Source organism: Nicotiana tomentosiformis, chromosome 4, assembly GCF_000390325.3.
Source record: "Nicotiana tomentosiformis chromosome 4, ASM39032v3, whole genome shotgun sequence".
In the NCBI taxonomy this organism is placed as follows: domain Eukaryota; kingdom Viridiplantae; phylum Streptophyta; class Magnoliopsida; order Solanales; family Solanaceae; genus Nicotiana; species Nicotiana tomentosiformis.
This window is the reverse complement of record NC_090815.1, coordinates 38,216,272-38,237,175: the sequence shown is the minus strand read 5'-3', so window position 1 is coordinate 38,237,175 and position 20,904 is coordinate 38,216,272. Positions and strand designations below refer to the sequence as shown.

The window sequence follows — 20,904 nt, the reverse complement described above, 5'->3', positions numbered from 1 at the left end:
AATTTTAATATATTTGAGTTCGTATTACATATTTTATTAATATTAGTTTAACCCAATAGCTTTGATAGGTTATTTCAAATTCAACCTGTTGTCAATTCAACAAACGGGTCATGACTAAAAGGTGTCGGTTTTGTCACCTCTATCCTTGGTCCTCTAATTGCACACTGAATAACATTTAATAACTTTAATCAAAAACATTGTCCAAACTAACTTTTATAAATCTTTATCTACATGTCTTACTTATTTAAAGCTCCTATAAATTTGCAAAAAGATAATAAGTGACTTTTTATTTTTTAATTAGTCAAACATTTCAAACCATATATTTATTGTTAGAAAACCTCCCTATAAATAGATGACTTCTTCCCTATTTCGAATTGCAAGGGAAAGATATCTTGGTCTCATTTTCCTGTGAATTCTTTTCTTGTAGATATCCATTTGTTTCTACTATTTTCTACGGCCATATATATACTTAACAAATCTTCTAATCACTCTGCTGCAAAATGGCTAGTGAAGATAATGAAATTGTCACTGATCTCTATCCCCATATCCGAGTCTACAAAAACGGCCGCGTTGAACGTTTCTACCATTTACACAACTTATTCTACGTTCCACCTTCACCAGATCAAGATCCAGATACTGGTGTTTCCTCTAAAGACATCACTATCTCTTCTCACGTTTCTGCTAGGCTTTATTTACCTAAAAACACAAACTCTTCAGACCAAAAAAAACTCCCAATTATAGTATTTTACCATGGTGGTGGACTCATTCTTAATTCAGCATTCTTTAATGTGTTTCATCGTTTCCTTAATCTCTTGGTTTCTGAATCCAATTCAATTGCTGTCTCTGTTGAATACAGATTAGCACCAGAACATGATGTGACAACAGTTTATGAAGATTCTTGGACTGCTCTTCAATGGGTAGCTAGTGGAAAAGATTTGTGGTTAACAAATTATGGTGATTTTAATAAAATATTTATAGTTGGGGAAAGTGGTGGAGCTAATATTGTTTTTAACATGGTTATGAGAGCTGGTAGAGAAAAGTTAAATGGTGATGTTAAAATTTGTGGTTCAATTCTTGCTTGTCCTTATTTTGTGATCCCATATGAAAATGTTGATGTGAAGAATTTGATGGTTTATAAGTTATGGACAAATGTTATTTGTCCAAAATTAGAACCGCTTGATTGTCCCATGATTAATCCTCTTTGTAAAATGGCTCCTAGTTTGTCTGGACTAGGTTGTTCCAAGTTGTTTGTTTGTCTTGCTGAGAAAGATGAATTGGCTCCTGGTGAAATGGAGATGCGATTTGTCGAAGGTGTCAAGAAAAGTGGATGGAATGGAGAGTTTGTGTTTTTTGTGGTTGAAGGGGAAGGTCATTCTTTTTTTATATTGGATCCTGAAACTGAGAAAGCTAGAGATCTGATTAAGCGATTTGCTAATTTCATCCAAGGCAAGTGATTAGATTTTTGTTGTTCTAGCTAGTGAATAAATGGTGACGGTTTATCGGGAATAGTATTTCTATCTTTATCCCTTTTTCGGACCTCACTTTTAAGATTGTTGTTGTTATTTTAGTTAGGATTGTTGTTGTTATTGTAGTTGGTAAATAATTGATTGTTAGGTTGCCACAAATTACTACTAATATTAATGTGTTAGTATCATTTTAAATCTTGTTCTAATAAAAAGTCTTAGTTTGCCTAATGTTGATTCAAAACTCTTCTCTTACCATTCTTGCTTGAGGGGTTTCCTTGAAGATATAGTAGAATCAGATCGAAACGAGGAAGAGAATTCTCATTCATAAATATTGTAATTTGAGAAGGTAAGTTAATTTCTTTTTCAATCAGGTTTATAAAACAACCTGTGAAAATAGAGCAAATAAATATCTTGCCTTTCAATTGATTATTTTACTTCTGCTTCCCCTTGAATCTAAAGACAAAATTTGATAGCAAGGAAAGATCTCATCTAAGAGCCGTAATAAAAGAATTCCTCATCCGCAAACTATTGAAAATCTAATCTCAAGAAGAACAAAGTAAATTAAGTTGGACATTGGATTTAGGCAGTGGGTCGCTCATGCGGATTGCGGAGTGACCACACCCATTTTAGAAGGAATAAGTGTGGAAGAGGTTATCACCTAATTAAAGAAAAACGCTACACCGAACGTGTATGTATACGGGTGAAACCGTACCCATGAGCCGGCTCGGTTCCTGATAAAATAAATCAAGTAAGGAATGTGGTGACAAGGAATCAGAATCGAGGTAAGAGATTCATCGAGTCAGGCGCCGGAGGGACGGCGTCCGCCCTCGACTATATCGAGGCCATGGCCCTGAGATCGGTCCAAATCTCAAGAGACTTCGGAGAGCATTATTGGGCAATCGAACATGATTAACAGAAGGCCGTGATATCCGCGACCAACCGGGTATCACGGCGCAAATCTCGGCACGTACCGACGGGTATCCAGTAATCAGTTAAACGGGAGATTTTTATCTTTTATAGAATTGTACTTAGGGTAAAACTCCCCTACTATATAAAGGAGAGTCTGATTATTCATTGGACACATATTAACACGCATTCCAAAAGCAATATACTGTTATTTTCACTATTATTCATAGTTCTTATTCTCGTTCATCAGTGCTGGCCATTGTGAGTCCGGATCAAGGGTGGATATTTCATCAAGGCTGGAATTATTCTCCCCACGTGGTTTGAATTCACTATAGCTTTATTTGTTTAATCTAACACAATTTATCTTTTTTTAACCCCTCCATAATTAGAAGGATCTATAGTGTTTCTACACTTCCCCTCTAGCGTGACTCGAGCCCAGGACCTAACGATCGTGGGTGGAGGTGCTTTTACCAACTGAGCAAGCCTCACTTGTCACGCAATTTATCGTTTGTATCGAATTAATCCACGTATCCTTAAAACCACTTATAAATTTAATTGTTATCAATTTTTTAGGGTAAACAGTTTGGCGCCCACCATGGGGCTAAGGATAATAGTGGCAATTTGATACAAATTTCCATAACGCACCCTATTTTACACTTGTTATTTGAAGTGTCTTCAATTTCAGGTCAAAGTTCAAAATGTCGAACTCCCAATCTGCACCTCTAAACGTGGATGCTGAGTCCAGTCACCATGGCGAGAATAACAATATGGTACCCAGTAACGAGGTGCCCCATGTCGATCCCAACCGGAGTTTCTGTCGCGGCCCCAATCGATGCTAACTCACATGTGGCCATCAATGTGAATCTGCCTACCGATCCTGAGAACAGCGTCCTGGGGGAGTCCGATCGACAGACCAAAATACACACGACGGTGAAGGAGGTGAGATCGACATGTGAGTGATCTTCGAAATGTTGCAGGCCCAACAGGCAGCGGTAGCTCAGCTGCAGAACCAAAGTCGCGACCCCAGTAGAATTGAGACCGAGCCGTCCCGGGAAATCACTCGCAGAAACGAACCAATTACGGAGAGACTAAGTGAAGTTGAACCCGGGACTAACCCCGCGGGAGAAAAGAAAATTGAGGCCAATGACAAAAAGGTGGAAACCTATAATTCCAGGGTCGACCAAATCCCACGAGCACCACCGATATTGAAGGGTGTGGATTCCAAGAAGTTTGTTCACAAACCTTTCCCTCCGAGCGTGGCTCCAAAACCAATTCTAAAGAAGTTCTGCATGCCCGAAATTCCTAAGTACAACGGAACAACTGACCCAAATGAGCATGTGACCTCCTACACATGCGCCATCAAAGGGAACGACTTGGAGGATGATGAGATCGAGTCTGTCCTGCTGAAAAAAATTGGGGAAACTTTGTCGAAGGGAGCTATAATATGGTATCACAACTTACCCCCTAATTCTATTAACTCGTTTGTTATGCTTGCAGACTCCTACGTGAAAGAACACGCAGGGGCCATCAAGGTCGAGACCAGGAAGTCAGACCTTTTCAAAATAAAATACAGAGATACTGAGATGCTCAGGGAATTCGTGTCCCGATTTCAAATGAAACGAATGGACCTGCCTCCGGTCGCGGATGATTGGGCCGTTCAAGCCTTCATCCAAGGACTCAATGCTCGAAGCTCATTGGCTTTACAAAAGTTGAAGCAAAATCTGGTAGAGTATCCGGTTGTAACTTGGGCCGACGTACATAACCGGTATCAATCAAAAATTAGGGTCGAAGATGATCAGCTTAAGGCCCCTTCTGGGTCCGTTTATCCCGCCAGAACTATCGACAGACCCAAGAGAGACATTGATCATGAACCGAGATCAAATAGGGATCGGTATCAACCATACAAAGGGGACCGAAGAGGCAATGGGTCTGGACGAAATCCTGTGAGAAGTGAAAGGCGGAGCGATCGAGGTCAAAATAACCGGGGACTCATGAGCAAAAGCGGTTTCTACAGGCCCATCGGTCCTAAGGAAATGTTGAAGTTATCGGAGTACAACTTCAATGTCGATGTTGCTGCCATTGTATGTGCCATCGGACACATCAAAGACACCAAATGACCTCGACCTCTACAATCTGATCCAGCCCAAATGTAGAAAAAGGTAATGTGTAAGTATCACGACACTCACGGTCACAGAACGGAAGATTGTCGACAATTGAGAGAGGAAGTAGCCCGGTTATTCAACAATGGATATCTTTGAGAGTTCTTGAGCGATCGAGCCAAAAATCATTTCAGGAATAGGGACTCTAATAAGCAGATCGAGCAGGAAGAGCCTCATCACGTCATTAACATGATCATCGGTGGGGTCGACGTCCCCCAGGGGTCTATGTTAAAGCGCGCCAAAGTGTCCATCACTAGAGAAAAATGAACTCGAGATTATGTCCCAAAAGGAACCTTATCTTTCAACGACGAGGATGCTGAAGGCATTGTGCAGCCATACAATGATGCACTAGTAATATCTGTACTCATAAATAAATCTCGAGTTAAGTGTGTGTTAATTAATCCAGGTAGCTCGGCCAATATCATCAGATCGAGAGTCGTAGAGCAGCTGGGTCTACATGACCAAATTGTGCCTACAGTCCGAGTTCTAAACGGATTCAACATGGCATGTGAGACCACTAAAGGGGAGATAACACTACTGGTGAACACCGCCGGAACCATTCAGGAGGCAAAGCTCTACATGATCGAAGGAGATATGAGATACAACACTCTATTCGGGAGGCCGTAGATTCACAACATGAGGGCAATGCCCTTGACACTACACCAGGTGTTGAAATTCCCAACGCTAGAAGGGATTAAAACAATTTACGGAAAGCAACTGGCCGCAAAGAAGATGTTCGCGGTTGACGAGGTGGTCCCGATCCGCACTTTCTACACCAAAGGATTCGAGTTCGGGCACTAATGAAGGAACCAAATATCAATCACCGACACAGACCCCGACCGAACCAGAGAAGCAGGAGACAGATAAGGACGACAACTATGGATTTCCTAGACCTTTCATAGTCCCCGATGATTCCGACGCCACCAAATTAATCGTCGAAGGACTGCAGCAAGTCATATTGATTGAGCACCTGCCCGATCGTAAGGTATACCTGCGCACGAGATTAAATCCAGAGCTTAGGAAAAAATTCATTAAATTCCTTATGGGTAACATAGATTGTTTCGCTTGGTCCCACCTCGACATGACAGCGATCCCGCCGGAGATAACTACCCATAAGCTGAGCTTGAATCTGAAGTTCCATGTCAAACAGGAAAGGAGGCCTCAGTCCGAAGTCAAGCATGCATTCATCAAAGATGATGTATCTAACCTCCTTAAAATAGAGTCCATCTGGGAGGTTAAATGCCCGGATTGGTTAGCAAACGTAGTGGTAGTCCCTAAAAAAGGGAATAAATTAAGAATGTATGTAGACTACAAAGACTTGAATAAGGCATTCCCCAAGGACTATTTCCCTCTACCCAACATTGATCGCATCGAGATCCTTAGCTTTCTCGATGCCTACTCCGGGTACAACCATATCTGTATGGACCCGGGCGACCAGGAAACAATGTCCTTCATTACTAAGTATGGGACCTATTGTTATAACGTAATGCCATTCAGACTAAAAACACTGATACCACTTACCAACGCCTAGTAAATTGAATGTTCGAAGAACAAATAGAAAAATCAATGGAGGTTTACATTGACAAAATATTAGTTAAGTCCCTGCGAGCAAAGGACCATTTGAAATATTTGCAGGAAACCTTCAACATATTGAAGAAATACAATATGAAGCTGAACCTGGAGAAATGCGCATTCGGAGTCGGGCCCGGGAAATTTCTCGAATTCATGGTATCTAACTGGGGTATCGAGATCAATCTCGATAAAATCAAGGCCATAGAGGACATTACCATGGTGGACAATGTCAAGGCCGTTCAAAGGCTAACCGAGCGCATAGCCGCATTGGGCCGATTCATTTCAAGGTCCTCCGACAAGAGCCATCGATTATTCTCATTATTGAAGAAGAAGAAGAAGAAGAAGAATTTCTCATGGACACCGGAGTATCAGCATGCCCTAGAAGAACTCAAGCGGTACCGTTCGAGCCCGCTTTTGCTTCATACTCCGAAAACGGATGAATAGTTATACCTATACTTAGCGGTATCCGAGATAGCGATAAGTGGAGTCCTAGTCCGAGAAGAAAAAGGTACACAATTTCCTATCTACTATGTTAGCAGGACTCTAGGAGAGGCCGAAACTAGGTATCCTCACGGGGAAAAATTGGTGCTCGCTTTGCTAAGCGCCTCTAGGAAGTTAAAACTGTATTTTCAATGCCATCCTATATGTGTCGTGACTACTTACTCATTAAGAAACATAATGCATAAGCCCGAGCTCTCGGGATGATTGGCCAAATGGGTCGTGGAAATCAGCGGGTACGATATCGAATATCGACCCCGAACCGCCATCAAATCTCAAATTTTGGCGGACTTCGTGGCCGACTTCATACCGTCCCTGATACCCGAGGTCAAGAAGGAGTTGTTGCTGAACTCGGGGACCTCCTCCGGAATCCGGATCCTCTATATGGACGATGCCTCGAACACAAATGGGTCCAGACTTGGCATCGTGTTGAAGCCCCCGACGGGTAATGTAGTTAGGCAATTTATTAGAACTGTAAAATTGACTAACAACGAGGCCGAGTATGAGGCCATGATTGCATGTATCGAACTGGCTAAAAGCTTGGAGGCCGAGATGATTGAAGCTAAGTGTGATTCCCTCCTTATGGTGAACCAAGTCAATGGAACGTTCGAAGTCAAAGAGGAACGAATGCGAAGGTACCTGGATAAACTAAAGGTGACGTTACATCGGTTCAAGGAATGGACTTCGCAATATGTACCTCGAGATCAAAACAGCGAAGCCGATGCCCTTGCCAACTTAGGATCGTCGGTTGATGACGATGAATTCAACTCGGGAACAGTCGTACAACTCATGAAATCGATAGTGGAAGAAGGCCACGCCTAGATAAACTCGACAAGCTTAACCTGGGACTGGAGAAACAAGTACATAGATTACCTGAAGACCGGAAAACTGCCCTCAGATCCTAAAGAATCGAGAACTCTGCGCACGAAGACGGCCAGGTTCAGCTTGTCCGAAGACAACAGCCTATACAGGAGAACGTTCGATGGCCCACTCGCCATATGTATGGTACGGGTAGATACCGAGTATGTTTTGAGGAAAGTTCACGAAGGCACTTGCGGGAATCATTCGGGTACCGAATTGTTGGTTCGTAAGATAATCAGAGTCGGATACTGCTGGATCGACATGAAAAAAGACGCAAAGGAGTTTGTACGAAAATGCGACGGATGTCAGAGACATGCACCGATGATTCATCAGCTCGGGGAGCTGCTACATTCCGTTTTGTCACCCTGGCCATTCATGAAATGGGAAATAGATATCGTTGGTGCCCTGCCATGGGCACCCGGTAAGGCTCAATTCATATTATTTATGATTGACTATTTTTCTAAATGGGTATTAGCCCAGGCATTTGAGAAAGTCAGGGAGAAAGAAGTTATTGACTTCATTTGGGATCACATAATATGCCGGTTCGGAATGCCGGCATCGTGTGCGACAATGGGATGCAATTCATCGGCAGTAAAGTAAGTAAATTTTTCGAGGACCATAAGATCAAAAGGATCCTATCAATACCCTATCACCCTAGTGGGAATGGGCAGGCAGAGTCCACGAAAAAAACCATACTCCAAAATCTTAAGAAGAGGTTGACCGACGCCAAAGGAAAATGGAAGGAAATTTTGCCGGAAGTCCTGTGGGCGTATCGAACGACCTCAAAATCTAGTACCGGGGCCACCCCATTCTCGTTGGTCTACGGTGCCGAAGCGCTAATATGGGTCGAAGTGGGAGAACCGAGTCTTCGGTTTCGATACGCGACTGAAGAGTCAAATGACGAAGCCATGAACATGAGACTGGAACTGTTGGACGAGAGGCACGAGGCCGCCCAAAAACAACAGATCGAGAGGTATTACAACCGGAGAGCCAACCTCCGACACTTCAATATCGGGTACTTAGTGTTAAGAAATGTGACACTAAACACCCGGAACCCGAACGAAGGCAAGCTGGGACCGAATTGGGAAGGTCCATATCGAATTATCGAGATCACCAGCAAAGGATCATACAAACTCGAAGTAGGGAACGATGAGCGACTACCGAACAACTGGAACGTGACCCACTTAAAATGGTACTACTGCTAAGGTACGACCCCATTCATTATTTTCTTTGCATATATTACGAATTGAACTAACAATTGCAGGCAAAGACCAAAGAATGATGCAGTTATTAGGCTTGAAAGCACGCGTTGCACTCTTTTTTTCTTGAACTGGTTTTGTACCAAATGGGTTTTCCGGTAAGGTTTTTAATGAGGCAACGGTAGATCGTGCTAACTTAGAATTGAAGACCGGCTATGAACACGAATCAAGGATCACATCAACAGTATCCGAGCCCTCTCTACGATCGGCCTCGAATACTGGGGGCCATCACCCTTGATAATGATTTTAGCAAGGAAGAAAACTTTGTGCTCGAACGATCTGGGCTTGGTGGATAGGATTTATTGTAAGGGCCAAATGGTCAAATGAACCGTACCCACATAGACCATCTAAGCCACAACACGAAGCTTGTACACATTTTACATCTTGTATGTTGCGGACAGAAATGAAAGAAAGTTTTTACCTTGCAGATACATATTTTGTCTCTTAAAAACTAGCACGTTTTGCTCCTTATGAACATCGGGCCCAAGGGCCACCTCTATCCGGATCCAAGGGATCACCCCATTCGGGGACTGTCGTCCAAGGCAAACTCGGACAGCTCAAGCTATCAAAGTCCGGGGGCACAAAAACCTATTAAGAAGTGCCCAAACTTTAAAGGCTACGGCCACCCCCATTCGGGGAGTGTCGTCCTTGGCAAGCTCGGATGGCTCGGATATCGAAGCCTGGGGTAATAAACTTATTGGACAATACCCGAACTTAAAAGGCTACAGCCATCCTAGAAACGGCTCGGAGACGCCTTCAAAATTTCCAAACTGATCCAAAGGCTACCCTCGGCAAAATTATAATCTAAAAACTTCTAAATAAGAACTTTGGGGAAAGCTTCCGGTCATACCAAGCCCCCACGAATTATAAACAAAATCACATCGAGAACCAGCCTTATTCGAACCTCCGAAATAGACCTTATTACTACGTACTATGGCATTTGAAATCTTTGCAATCGTAAAGAAAAATCCAAAAGAAACAAACTTGAAAATTGCCAAAAATACAAAGGCCAAATGGTCTAAAAAGAAATAGAAAAAAAAAATCTACAAGGCGCCTAAGCGTGATCTTCACCGGGGCCCGCCTCATCACCAAGATCATCGGGTTCTTCTCCGCCCTTGGAGCCCTCGGAGCCTTCCTCATCCTCGGGATATGCTAACTTTTTGGCCTCGGCCTCGAGCCTCTTAACATTTTCGATCTCGAACGTTAAGTCGAAACCACAGGCATGAACTTCCTCGAGAGCCTCCATTCGGGACTGCCACTTCACTTATTCGGTAATAACTTTCAGGCGGTCCTGGGCTGCCTCAGCATTAGCTTTGTACTGGGCCACTATCTCTTTGGCGTTGGACCTGGTTATTTCTACCACTGATTTGGCTGCTTTAAGCTTCTGGGCAAGGGTATCCCGTTCGGCAGCGGCCGAGCCCAGTTGAGACTGGAGGTCTTTGATTTTTTGGGATCGGGCCTCAGCTTTCTCCCTCGCCACTCGAAGTTGGGCCTCTGCCGATGCCAGCTGCTCCTGGGCAGTCTCCTTTTCCAAAGCCAATCGGTCCAATTTTCCCATCGACTCTTCGACCATGGCCTTAACCTCGTCCATCTCGGCTCGGAGCTGGTCGACCCGATCAACCTTCTGCTGAACCTGCGGGTTCTGACCATTACTCACCATGTCTAACTCGTCATCACTAACTTCAAAGATCTTTAAATATTCTACCAGGTTGGCATGTTCTTTCTGAGTCGCATCCAACTCAACTCGAAGGTTCTTGCCTTCTCCTTCGCGATGCTCGTTGAGAAGCTTATACATGTCCCTCTTCTCAACAAGCTCTTTGACATCGGCCTCGGGTTGGCTAAGCACATCCCGATACCGGAGAAAGGTTTCATGGTGAAGAACCGAGGCCTACAAAATAAGGAGAGGAAAAGGCATTAAAGTCATCAAAAACTGGACCCGAAGAAAAGAGAGTGTGATAACACCTTACCCGGTTCAGTGCCTGTTGAGCTTCGTTGAACAAGCATGGCGCATCCCCCTCATTCATTTTTGCTTGGTCGTCTTTGGTTACCAGGCACCGGAGGTAACTAGCTATCCCTATAGGGGCGAAAAGAACCCGGGTATCCTCTGGAACGGTGATAACGACAGATTGCTTCCGACCAGGATCCGCGGTCGGAGCGGGGAACCAATTGATCAACCTCTAGCTCAAGTTCGACCCACCGACCTCCGAGGATGGGCTTTTCCTCGGCACCTCTAAATTGCCTAACTCGGTGAAGTCTTCTATGGTGGTTGAGTCCACACCATCAAAGAAGCATCGAAGGGGATCGTCCGCTCCATGAACCCCTTCATTGGATCGCTCCTTTGTCGCCCCGGCTTCATCGAACATAGACTCTGTGAACGAGGGCGATCCCAAAATATCTATAACACCGGGCAGGGCGGAGCCAGTATCTCGAAAGATCTTGGCCCTCACTTCGGCACCAGCCTCATGAACTTGAGGGGGATTAGCCTCCGTCGTTTCCCCCTCGGTTGCCATCCATTCCTCGGGGATAGATGACTCGTGGGCCATAAACAGCTCGTCCTCCTCAGGCTCGTCCCTGAGCCGAAAAAGTGAGTCTGAGAAATGCACTCGGGAGCTGGATCTTTTCTTTGGCTTACGAACCAACCTTCTCCTTGGTTTCTTTTTCTCCGAGCTTGGGGAACTCGGGGCCCTCTTCCTTTTTTTCTCTCCTGCTATGGCTCCGGGCTGTCCCGAAGTAGAAGAATCAGCGGGCAAGTCCTCGTCCCCAACCGGAGGCCTAAGCTCGACGGTCTTAGGAAACCTGCAAAAGGAAATAAAAGAAATAAGAACGTGATGCTAGAAGAAGAAGCCTAGCGTAACTTATTTGGGAAAGAGATATTACCATGGTAACGGGCCTCCCAACGGCCCTTCGAGAGTTTGCTCCACGAGCGCTCAGAGTAGGGCATCTGTGAAACAATACCTTCGATTCACTCCTTTAACCGAGGGATAGCATTTGGGACTCGAGCAACAGTTGCACCGCCACGAATACCAATGAGGAAAAGAGAGATGAACATGAAATCAACATTCAAAGGAAAGTTTTACTTACGTGATGCATTCCACTTCTCGGGGAATGGCCTAAATTCGTCCGGAATCAAGTCCGAGGTCCTCACCCGAACAAAGCATCCCTGCCAGCCTCGATCCCGGTCTTTATCGATCCTTGATAATGGGGCTTTACTAGCCCGGCGCACGAGCATTATCAGCCCCCTTCAGAAGATTCATAGACTAAACAGACGGAGTATATGATCCACGGTGAGCTGACAGGAGTCGATCTTGTTCACAAAAAATTAAAGGAGGATTACGATCCTCCATAACGATGGGTGGATCTGATCGAGGCATACCTCGCACCTCCTACAGAAGTCTATAATGACCAGGTCTGTCGGGCCCAATGTGAAGGGATAAGTGTAAACACTTAGGTACCCCTCAACATGGGTAATAATCGCCTCCTCAAAGTCGGGGACCACTATGTCCTTGTCAGCCAATGTGTTAGTTTATAGCTATACACTACAAGGAGATATTACTCCTCTTCCAATGTAGGACAAGACTACACTATACATATCTATAAACTAACACTCCCCCTCAAGCCGGTGCATACACATCATATGTACCGAGCTTGTTGCACATGTAACTAATACGAGAACCAGTAAGAGACTTAGTGAAAATATCTGCTAGTTGATCATTCGACTTTACAAACTTTGTAACAATATCTCCTGAAAGTATTTTTTCTCTAACAAAGTGACAGTCGATCTCAATGTGTTTAGTCCTCTCATGGAACACCGGATTTTACGCAATATGAAGAGCAGCTTGGGTTATCACACACTAGTTCCATCTTGCTGATTTCTCCGAACTTTAACTCATTGAGCAACTGCTTGACCCAAACTAACTCACACGTCGCCATAGCCATGGCCCGATATTCGGCTTCGGTGCTACATCGAGCAACTACATTCTGTTTCTTGCTCTTCCACGAGACCAAATTACCTCCTACTAGAACATAATATCCAGACGTAGAACGTCTATCAAAAGGTGATCCTGCTCAATCAGCATCTGTGTACCCAACAATCTGCTCGTGGCCTCGATCCTCGAATAGTAATCCTTTGCCTGGAGCTGACTTTATATACCGAAGAATGCGAACAACTGCATCCCAGTTACTATCACAGGGAGAATCCATAAACTGACTTACAGCACTCACCGGAAAAGAAATGCCAGGTCTAGTCACTGTGAGGTAATTCAATTTGCTAACCAACCTCCTATATCTCGTAGGGTCTCTAAGAGGCTCCCCCTGTCAAGGCAGAAGCTTAGCATTCGAATCCATAGGAGAGTCAATAGGTCTGCAACCCATCATTCCAGTCTCCTTAATAATGTCTAAGGCATACTTCTGGTGTGAAATAACAATACCTGAGCTAGACTGAGCGACCTCAATACCTAGAAAATACTTCAATCTGCCCAGATCCTTAGTCTGGAAGTGCTGAAATAGATGTTGCTTTAGATTAGTAATACCATCCTGATCATTACCGGTAATAACAATATCATCAACATAAACCACTAGATAAATACACAGATTAGGAGCAGAATGCCGATAAAACACAGAGTGATCAGCCTCACTACGAGTCATGCCGAACTCCTGAATAATTGTGCTAAACTTACCAAACCAAGCTCGAGGGGACTGTTTTAAACCATATAGTGACTTGCGCAATCTGCACACACAACCATTAAACTCCCCCTGAGCAGCAAAACCAGGTGGTTACTCCATATAAACTTCTTCCTCAAGATCATCATAGAGAAAAGCATTCTTAATGTCTAACTGATAAAGAGGCCAATGACGTACAGCAGCCATGGACAAAAAGAGACGAATAGATGCTACTTTAGCCACGGGAGAGAAAGTATCACTATAATCAAACCCAAAAATCTGAGTATATCCTTTTGCAACAAGACGAGCCTTAAGCCGATCAACCTGGCCATCCGGGCTGACTTTGACTGCATAAATCCAATGACAACCAACAGTAGACTTACCTGCAGGAGGAGGAACAAGCTCCCAAGTGTCACTCGCATGTAAAGCAGACATCTCGTCAATCATAGTATGTCGCCATCCTGGATGAGATAGTGCCTCACCTGTAGACTTAGGGGATAGAAACAGTGGACAAAGAAGATATAAAAACATAATGTGGTGACGACAGACGATGATAACTTAAACCGACATAGTGGGGATTAGGATTAAGTGTGGATCGTACACCTTTACGGAGTGTAATTGGTTCACTAAGAGGAGACAAGTCTGCAGTAGGTGCAGAATCTGATGCGGGGCATGAATCACCTGGGCCTGATACTGGATGTGGACGTCGATGATAAGTCAAGAATGGTGGAGCTGCAGAAGGTTGAACTGGATTATGTGGAGGAACTGGAGCTATAGGTGGTGGAGCTACAATCGGAGCTGTAGGTGGTGGAACTGGAGCTATAGGTGGTAGAGCTATAACTGGAGCTATAGGTGGTGGAGCTACAACTGGAGCTGTAGGTGGTGGAGCTGGAGTGACTGAATCTCCAAAAGATGAAACTGGTAGTACCTCAAAAATATCTAAGTGATAACCCGAACTTGTGAAGAATAATTGGGTTTCAAAGAAGGTAACATCAGCGGACATAAGGTACCACTGGAGGTTAAGAGAGTAGCATCGATACCCCTTTTATGTTCTCAAGAAACCCAGAAATACGCACTTAAGAGCACGAGGAGCTAATTTATCTGTTCCTGGAGTAAGGTTATGGACAAAATAAGTGCTTCCAAAGATACGGGGTGGAAGAGAGAACAATAAATGGGGAAACATGACAGAGAATGGAACTTGGTTCTGGATAGCTGAAGATGGCATATGATTAATAAGATAGCAAGATGTAAGAAGGCATCCCACCAAAAATGCAACGGAGCATGAGATTGTATGAGTAGGGTACGAGCAGTTTCAATAAGATGTCTATTCTTTCTTTCAGCTACCCTATTTTGTTGAGATGTGTACGGACAAGATGTTTGATGAATAATCCCATGAGATTTCATAAACTACTGAAATGGGGAAGACAAATACTCTCGGGCATTATCACTATGAAATGTGCGAATAGAAACCCCAAATTGATTTTGAATTTCAGCGTGGAAGGTCTGGAAAATAGAAAACAGCTCAGATCTATTTTTTATCAAAAATATCCAAGTGCACCTGGAATAATCATCAATGAAACTGACAAAGTAGCGGAATCCTAAGGTGGAACTAACCCGACTAGGACCCCAAACATCTGAATAGACTAAAGTAAAAGGTGACTCTGCTCGATTATCAAGACACCGAGGGAAATAGGAGCGGGTATGCTTACCGAGCTGACATGACTCACACTCTAGAGCTGACAAGTGAGATAAACCAGATACCATTTTCTGAAGTTTTTACAAACTGGGATATCCCAACCGTTTATGTAATAAATCTGGTGAATCAGTAACAGGACAAGTTGTAGAAGGAAGACAAGATGTGATTCCATGTGATTTAGCAAGGATAAGGTAATAAAGTCCGTTTGATTCATGCCCTGTACCAATGATTCGCCCCGTACTGCGTTCCTGTATAAAAACATGATCATCAAGAAATAAAACAGCGCATTTAAGTGATTTGGCTAAGCGACTAACAGCTATGAGATTAAAAGGACTATTGGGAACATAAAGGACTGAATCTAAAGGTAAGGAAGGAAGTGGGCTTGCTTGACCTATTGCAGTTGTCATGGTTTGAGACCCATTGGCCATTGTGGCTTTTGGAAGAGATTGAGAATATGAAATAATAGTGAAAACAGATTTGTTACCAGAAATATGATATGATGCACCTGAATCAATGACCCAAGACTCAGAGCATGAAGATTGGGAGAAACAAGTCACGCTATTATCTGTTTGAACAACAGAAGCTATCTCAGAAGATGTCTGCTTACATACTTTATACTAAAGGAACTCAATATACTCTACTAAAGAAACCATCCGACTATTCAAAGCATCGGTTCCCATGTCGCTACAATTTGTAGTAGTAGGGTTAACTTGAAATAGTGGAAATAAGTAACTCCTGTGAGAAAACTGAAGAAATAGCTTGAAAAACACTGTTTACAGCAGGAAAGCAGAACATTGTTCTGTGCCGGAAATACTGTTCATGTCGGAAACACTGTAGCTCGCCAGAAAATTTTAAAGTTGTTGGAATTTGTTGTAACCAGGATGGATAGACTCGGAATTCCTTTGCGAGCAAGCTGTCCTGAAGAAATATTTTCAAAAAATGGCCAGAAAGGTCATTGTTCACGCCGGAAAAATATAAAAGTGGCCGGAATTTGATTTTAATTAGATGGGTAGGCTCGGAATTTTGAGGAGAGCACACTGTCCTGAAGAAGCTTCGCGAAAAAATGGCCGGAACCCTCACCGGAAAAGTTGTTGCCGGCGCGTGGAGGAGCGTGGCGGCTTTTCTGCCGGATAAAATTTCAGGGGTTGGTAGTCGGAGGATGATCTACCTCGTGGTGGTGTTGGTTTTAGCACAACACCGACAGAAAGTGACTTTCACTTAGACAAGCCTTAGGTCACCGAAAAAATTACACGATGACTAAGTTCTTTCTTCCCGGTTAACTCTGAAATGACGCACAACGATCTTTTCTCACTAATGCTCTGATACCATGTGAGAAGGCACGGGAGAAAATATGTTATTGATATTGGATGATATATACATTACAAGAGGTCCCTATTTATAGCTGTACACTACAAGGAGATATTACTCATCTTCCTATGTGGGACAAGACTACACTATACATATTTATAAACTAACAGGTAGTAATGGCCTCCTCGAAGTGGGGGACCACTATGTCCTTGTCAGCCCAGTTGCAGTCCTTTCGGACTGTGGGGAGGTCATCTTCGGTGATTGAGCAAATATATCTCGATGCCTCCTCACGCCGACCCTGCACCAAAGAGGGCTTCTCAACCTTGAAGTCGTCAGCTACCGAACAACCCCCCGGGAATGAACTTCTTCAAGGGAGGTTCAGCAGCCGGTTCATCGGTAGCCACGTTAGCAGCGGACCTCTTGAGGTCGACCACATCAGGAGCGGTTTCGTTAATTTCGGCAGTCAGTCGGGAGGTATAAGCGACCTTTTGAGGAAGAAATTTGGAGGTTTTGGCCATTGTTATTTGGAAAAACTTGAAAATGATAGAGAAGGGGTGAAAGTTGAAAGCTCAGATATGTTGGCTTCAGTAGAGGATGAGTAAAAATTTTGCAACATACTGAGAAGTCTTGACTAGCGGAAGTGAAATTGCTAGAGTATAAAAGGGTAATGAAATCCTGAAGGCACGAGGGTAGAAGTTTGAACATAAAGTGAAAAATGAATGAAGGAGGGGATATTTATAGGGTTTCCACGACGTTTCGCGTCCAAGGGCAGCCAACTGACGGCTGACACGCATTTGAGGTCATAATGACACGACTGACGGGACGTTTCGGTTTCTTTGTCGTTTTGTGTCGCAGCGTGTTGAAGAAGAGATCGAAGAACTCATGTCATTCCTTATCATTTCCGTATAACTTACTCTCCGAGAAACGAGGGGACTATCTGTATACAGGTGAAACCGGACCCATAAGCCGGCCCAGTTCCTGATGAAATAAATCGAGTAAGGGACGTAGTGACAAGGAACCAGAATCGAGGTAAGGGACTCATCGAGTCAGGCACCGGGGGGACAACGCCCGCCCTCGAGTATATCGAAGCCATGACCCCGAGATTGGTCCAAATCCCAAGAGACTTCGAAGAGCATTATTGGGCAATCAAACACGATTAACGGAAAGTCGTGATATCCGCGACCAACCGGGTATCACGGCACAGCACGTACCGACGGAAATCCAGTAATCAGTTAAACGAAAGATTTTTACCTTTTATAGAATTGTATTTAGGGTAAAACTCCCCAACTATATAAAGGGGAGTGTGATTATTCATTGGACACATGTTAACACGCATCCCAAAAGCAATATACTGTTATTTTCACCATTATTCATAGTTCTTATTCTCGTTCATTGGTGCTGGCCATTGTGCTCCAGATCAAGGGTGGATATTTCATCAAAGCTAGAATTATCCTCCCCACATGATTTAAATTCACTATATCTTTATTTGTTTAATCTAACGCAATTTATCGTTTGTATCGAATTAATGCATGTATCCTTAAAATTACTTATAAATTTAATTGTTATACATTTTTAGGGTAAACAGTGTATAAACATAATAGGGTTAAAAAAAATTAATCGTGATCTCTAATCTGCGTTGGCAGGAACATAATTCTCGTCCCTAAATTTAATCCTACGGTCTAGATTCTTCTGGGAAAGATTCTTTATTTTCTTTATGTTTCACAAAAAAGATGACCAAATCTCCTATAGACTTCTATTTTTGTTGCAATAGACGAGTGTAGCTACGAAACACTCTGTTTTAACTTTAACTTCAAAAATCTTTATTTTTTCTTCAAATTTTAATCAAATTATGTCCAAACACATTAGCGCTTAATAATGATAATCTCATGTTCCATACTAGTCACGGTACGGTAGCATTCATTTTCTGAAGAGTAGAACCAAGAAAATAGTTAAAGATAAGGATTCAATAATGGCACCTACCTCTTCTGTCGGCTTCATGTTACATCATTTTGCAACGTTCCCACCACCATTACTACATATCTCAGTAAATTCAAGACAAAACATTTAGGAGTACGTACCCAATACGATATCTCAACCATTTTCAGATCGAACGGCTAATATTTCATCATCTTTTTTGTTGGCGGGGACCAAATGTACAAAATTGTTGGAGCCACCAAGATGCAACATTCAATTCACAAGGACAGAAGAAGCCTTTCCATAAAGAGCATGTCTTTACGAATTTACTGTGTGAGTTTTGCGGTTGAGAAAAAGCACCATTAAAAGGCAGAATCAGGAACAGTTTCATGCTTTCTTGCTTCTTTTTTTCTCCCTTGTCCCACCAAGACATTTTTCTTCAGGAGACTTGTAAGATTATCAAATAATGTACATAGCTAGGAGAGTTATAGGGATTCTTAGCATACAGGGGTGGTAATTTGAGCTCAAATTCATTCAACTCGCTCAAAGATTAATGGGTTGGGCTACAAATATTTTAGTTCATGGGTCTATTTGGGCTGAGCCCAAGTTAACCCATTATTTTTTATAGCTCATTCTGACCCATGAAGTAGCCAAATATAACCCATGAAGTTCACCCCGAAACAAAGGGACCTCAATCCAACTTATCTAGAAATTTACTTAGTTGCCACATCATTAGTTTTTGTATCTAAGCTTAAAAATGAGAATCAAGGTATTTAAGTTTTAGGGTGTGTTTGGTACGACGGGCTTCCCATTTTCCACTGTTTTGTTGCACAAAATAGTTTGAAAAAATTTTCCTGCACCACCCGCCCCCGGCAATTTTTTTTTTTTTGTATTTTCAATTTTCTGCTCCACCCACCCACCGCAACCCCCCACCCCACCTGCAAAATATTTTTCAACTTATACATTTAAAATACTAATTTGTTATTTAAGAAAATATATTTTGATTCTCAAAATACTAATAGTATTTATTTACCTTTTATACATATGTGTATAAAAGGTAAAAGGCTTTGTTTATCCAAGATGAGCATGGTTCTAAAACATGGGTCAAGTTGGGCGGATTGGGCTATGACCCACTGTTTAGCTCATCTTGACCCAGCCCATCTTAGCCCAAGTATACTTTGGGATGGGTTGGGCAATGACTCATTTATTGATCTTGACCCGCCCTAATTCAGCTCAACTCGCCCATTTGCCACCCCTAGCAGCAGATTTATTAGATCTCTTTTTTTTATTCTTTCTATAGTTAGGGCTCTATGTACTTGTATATATACTTATTATTTCTTGGAATAATAACAACGAGGAGATTGCCCTATTGTCTCTATATTTAACATGGTATCAACGCCTCGTTAGAGTTGGGAATTAATGTTTTGCCAGATTTGACTGGTGTGATCTCAAGCACCGACAGAATTTTTTCGGCATGGCTTTGCCCAACGAAGTGTACCAGCCCGTGACACGTCGGTTTTTATCTAGCTTTCACTCGCAAGATCGCCTCTATGTTTCAGGACAAACCGTGATATAATTCCCTTTGACTTGTTACTGTTTGGATCTAAGCTCTATTTGGGTATTTTCTGCTGGTTTTTCCCTTAAGTTATTTTGATACTTTTGGTTGTGAACATGACAGGAAACAATAAGCAAGAAGAAAATAATACTACAGCTCCTAGTTCAACAATCTTTATTTCAGATTAGTTTTTGAAATATCTTCAATATCATAAATCAATTAAGGAATCTTTTTCAGTTACTGAATTTGGTGGGTCAGATAAAATATGTCTTATCACCTTCAAATAAAAGGGTAATTGATTCAAGTGCTACAAATTAGATGACAATTGATCCAAATATTTTTTCCAGCTTTCGCTCATACAAAGTACCTTCTCCAGTTACTGTAGTTGATGGATCAACTTGTAACAGTTTTGAATCCGGGACTGTTAAACTAATTTCCTCTATTACCTTATCATCTTTATTAAGTCTATCAAACTCGACTTCTAATTTGATTTCTATTAGTAAAATCACCAGAGACCTTAATTATAGTGTCACGTTCTTTCTCTATCATTGTTTGTTTTTAGATCTTATGACGAAGTAGGTTATTGGTAAAAGATATTTATTTGGTGATCTCTATATCCTTGATGAATGGGAGCTACCGTCTGTTGCATGCTCTAGTGTCATGTCTCTTTTTGAAACACATTATCGATTGGGACATCCTTATCTACCTTTGTTGAAGAAACTCTGTCCTCAGTTCAGAATATTTCCTCATTGCATTGTGAGTCATGTCGATTTGCAAAACACCATCATATCTTGTTAGGTCCAAGGGTTAATAAGCACGTTGAGTCAGCTTTTGAGTTAATTCATTATGATGTTTGGGGACCATGTCATGTTGTTTCTAAACCTGGCATAAGTATTTTTGTTATTTTTGTAGATAATTTTTCTCAAATAACTTGAATTTACTTTATGAAGAGTCGCTTTGAAGTGTTTACTCATCTTTCTGCCTTTTGTACTAAAGTCAAAATACAATTTAATGATTTAGTATGTATTCTAAGGAGTGATAACGCTAAAGA

At 42.5% G+C, this 20,904-nt stretch overlaps 2 protein-coding genes across 2 annotated transcripts; one reads left to right on the top strand and one right to left on the bottom strand.

Moving 5' to 3' along the window:
• Positions 1-355: 355 nt before the first annotated feature.
• On the top strand, positions 356-1,694 carry LOC104118338 (hydrolase 3-like). Its single transcript, XM_009629566.4, has one exon. It carries the CDS (start codon positions 501-503, stop codon positions 1,452-1,454), a length of 954 nt encoding a protein of 317 aa, XP_009627861.1. The 5' UTR covers positions 356-500; the 3' UTR covers positions 1,455-1,694.
• An 8,291-nt stretch (positions 1,695-9,985) lies between these two features.
• Positions 9,986-12,065, bottom strand: LOC138909522 (interactor of constitutive active ROPs 3-like). The gene is made up of 3 exons (XM_070200726.1): positions 11,989-12,065; positions 10,923-11,517; positions 9,986-10,609 (listed from the first exon to the last, which is right to left on the bottom strand). Exons 1-3 carry the CDS (start codon positions 12,063-12,065, stop codon positions 9,986-9,988), a joined length of 1,296 nt encoding a protein of 431 aa, XP_070056827.1.
• Positions 12,066-20,904: the final 8,839 nt, after the last annotated feature.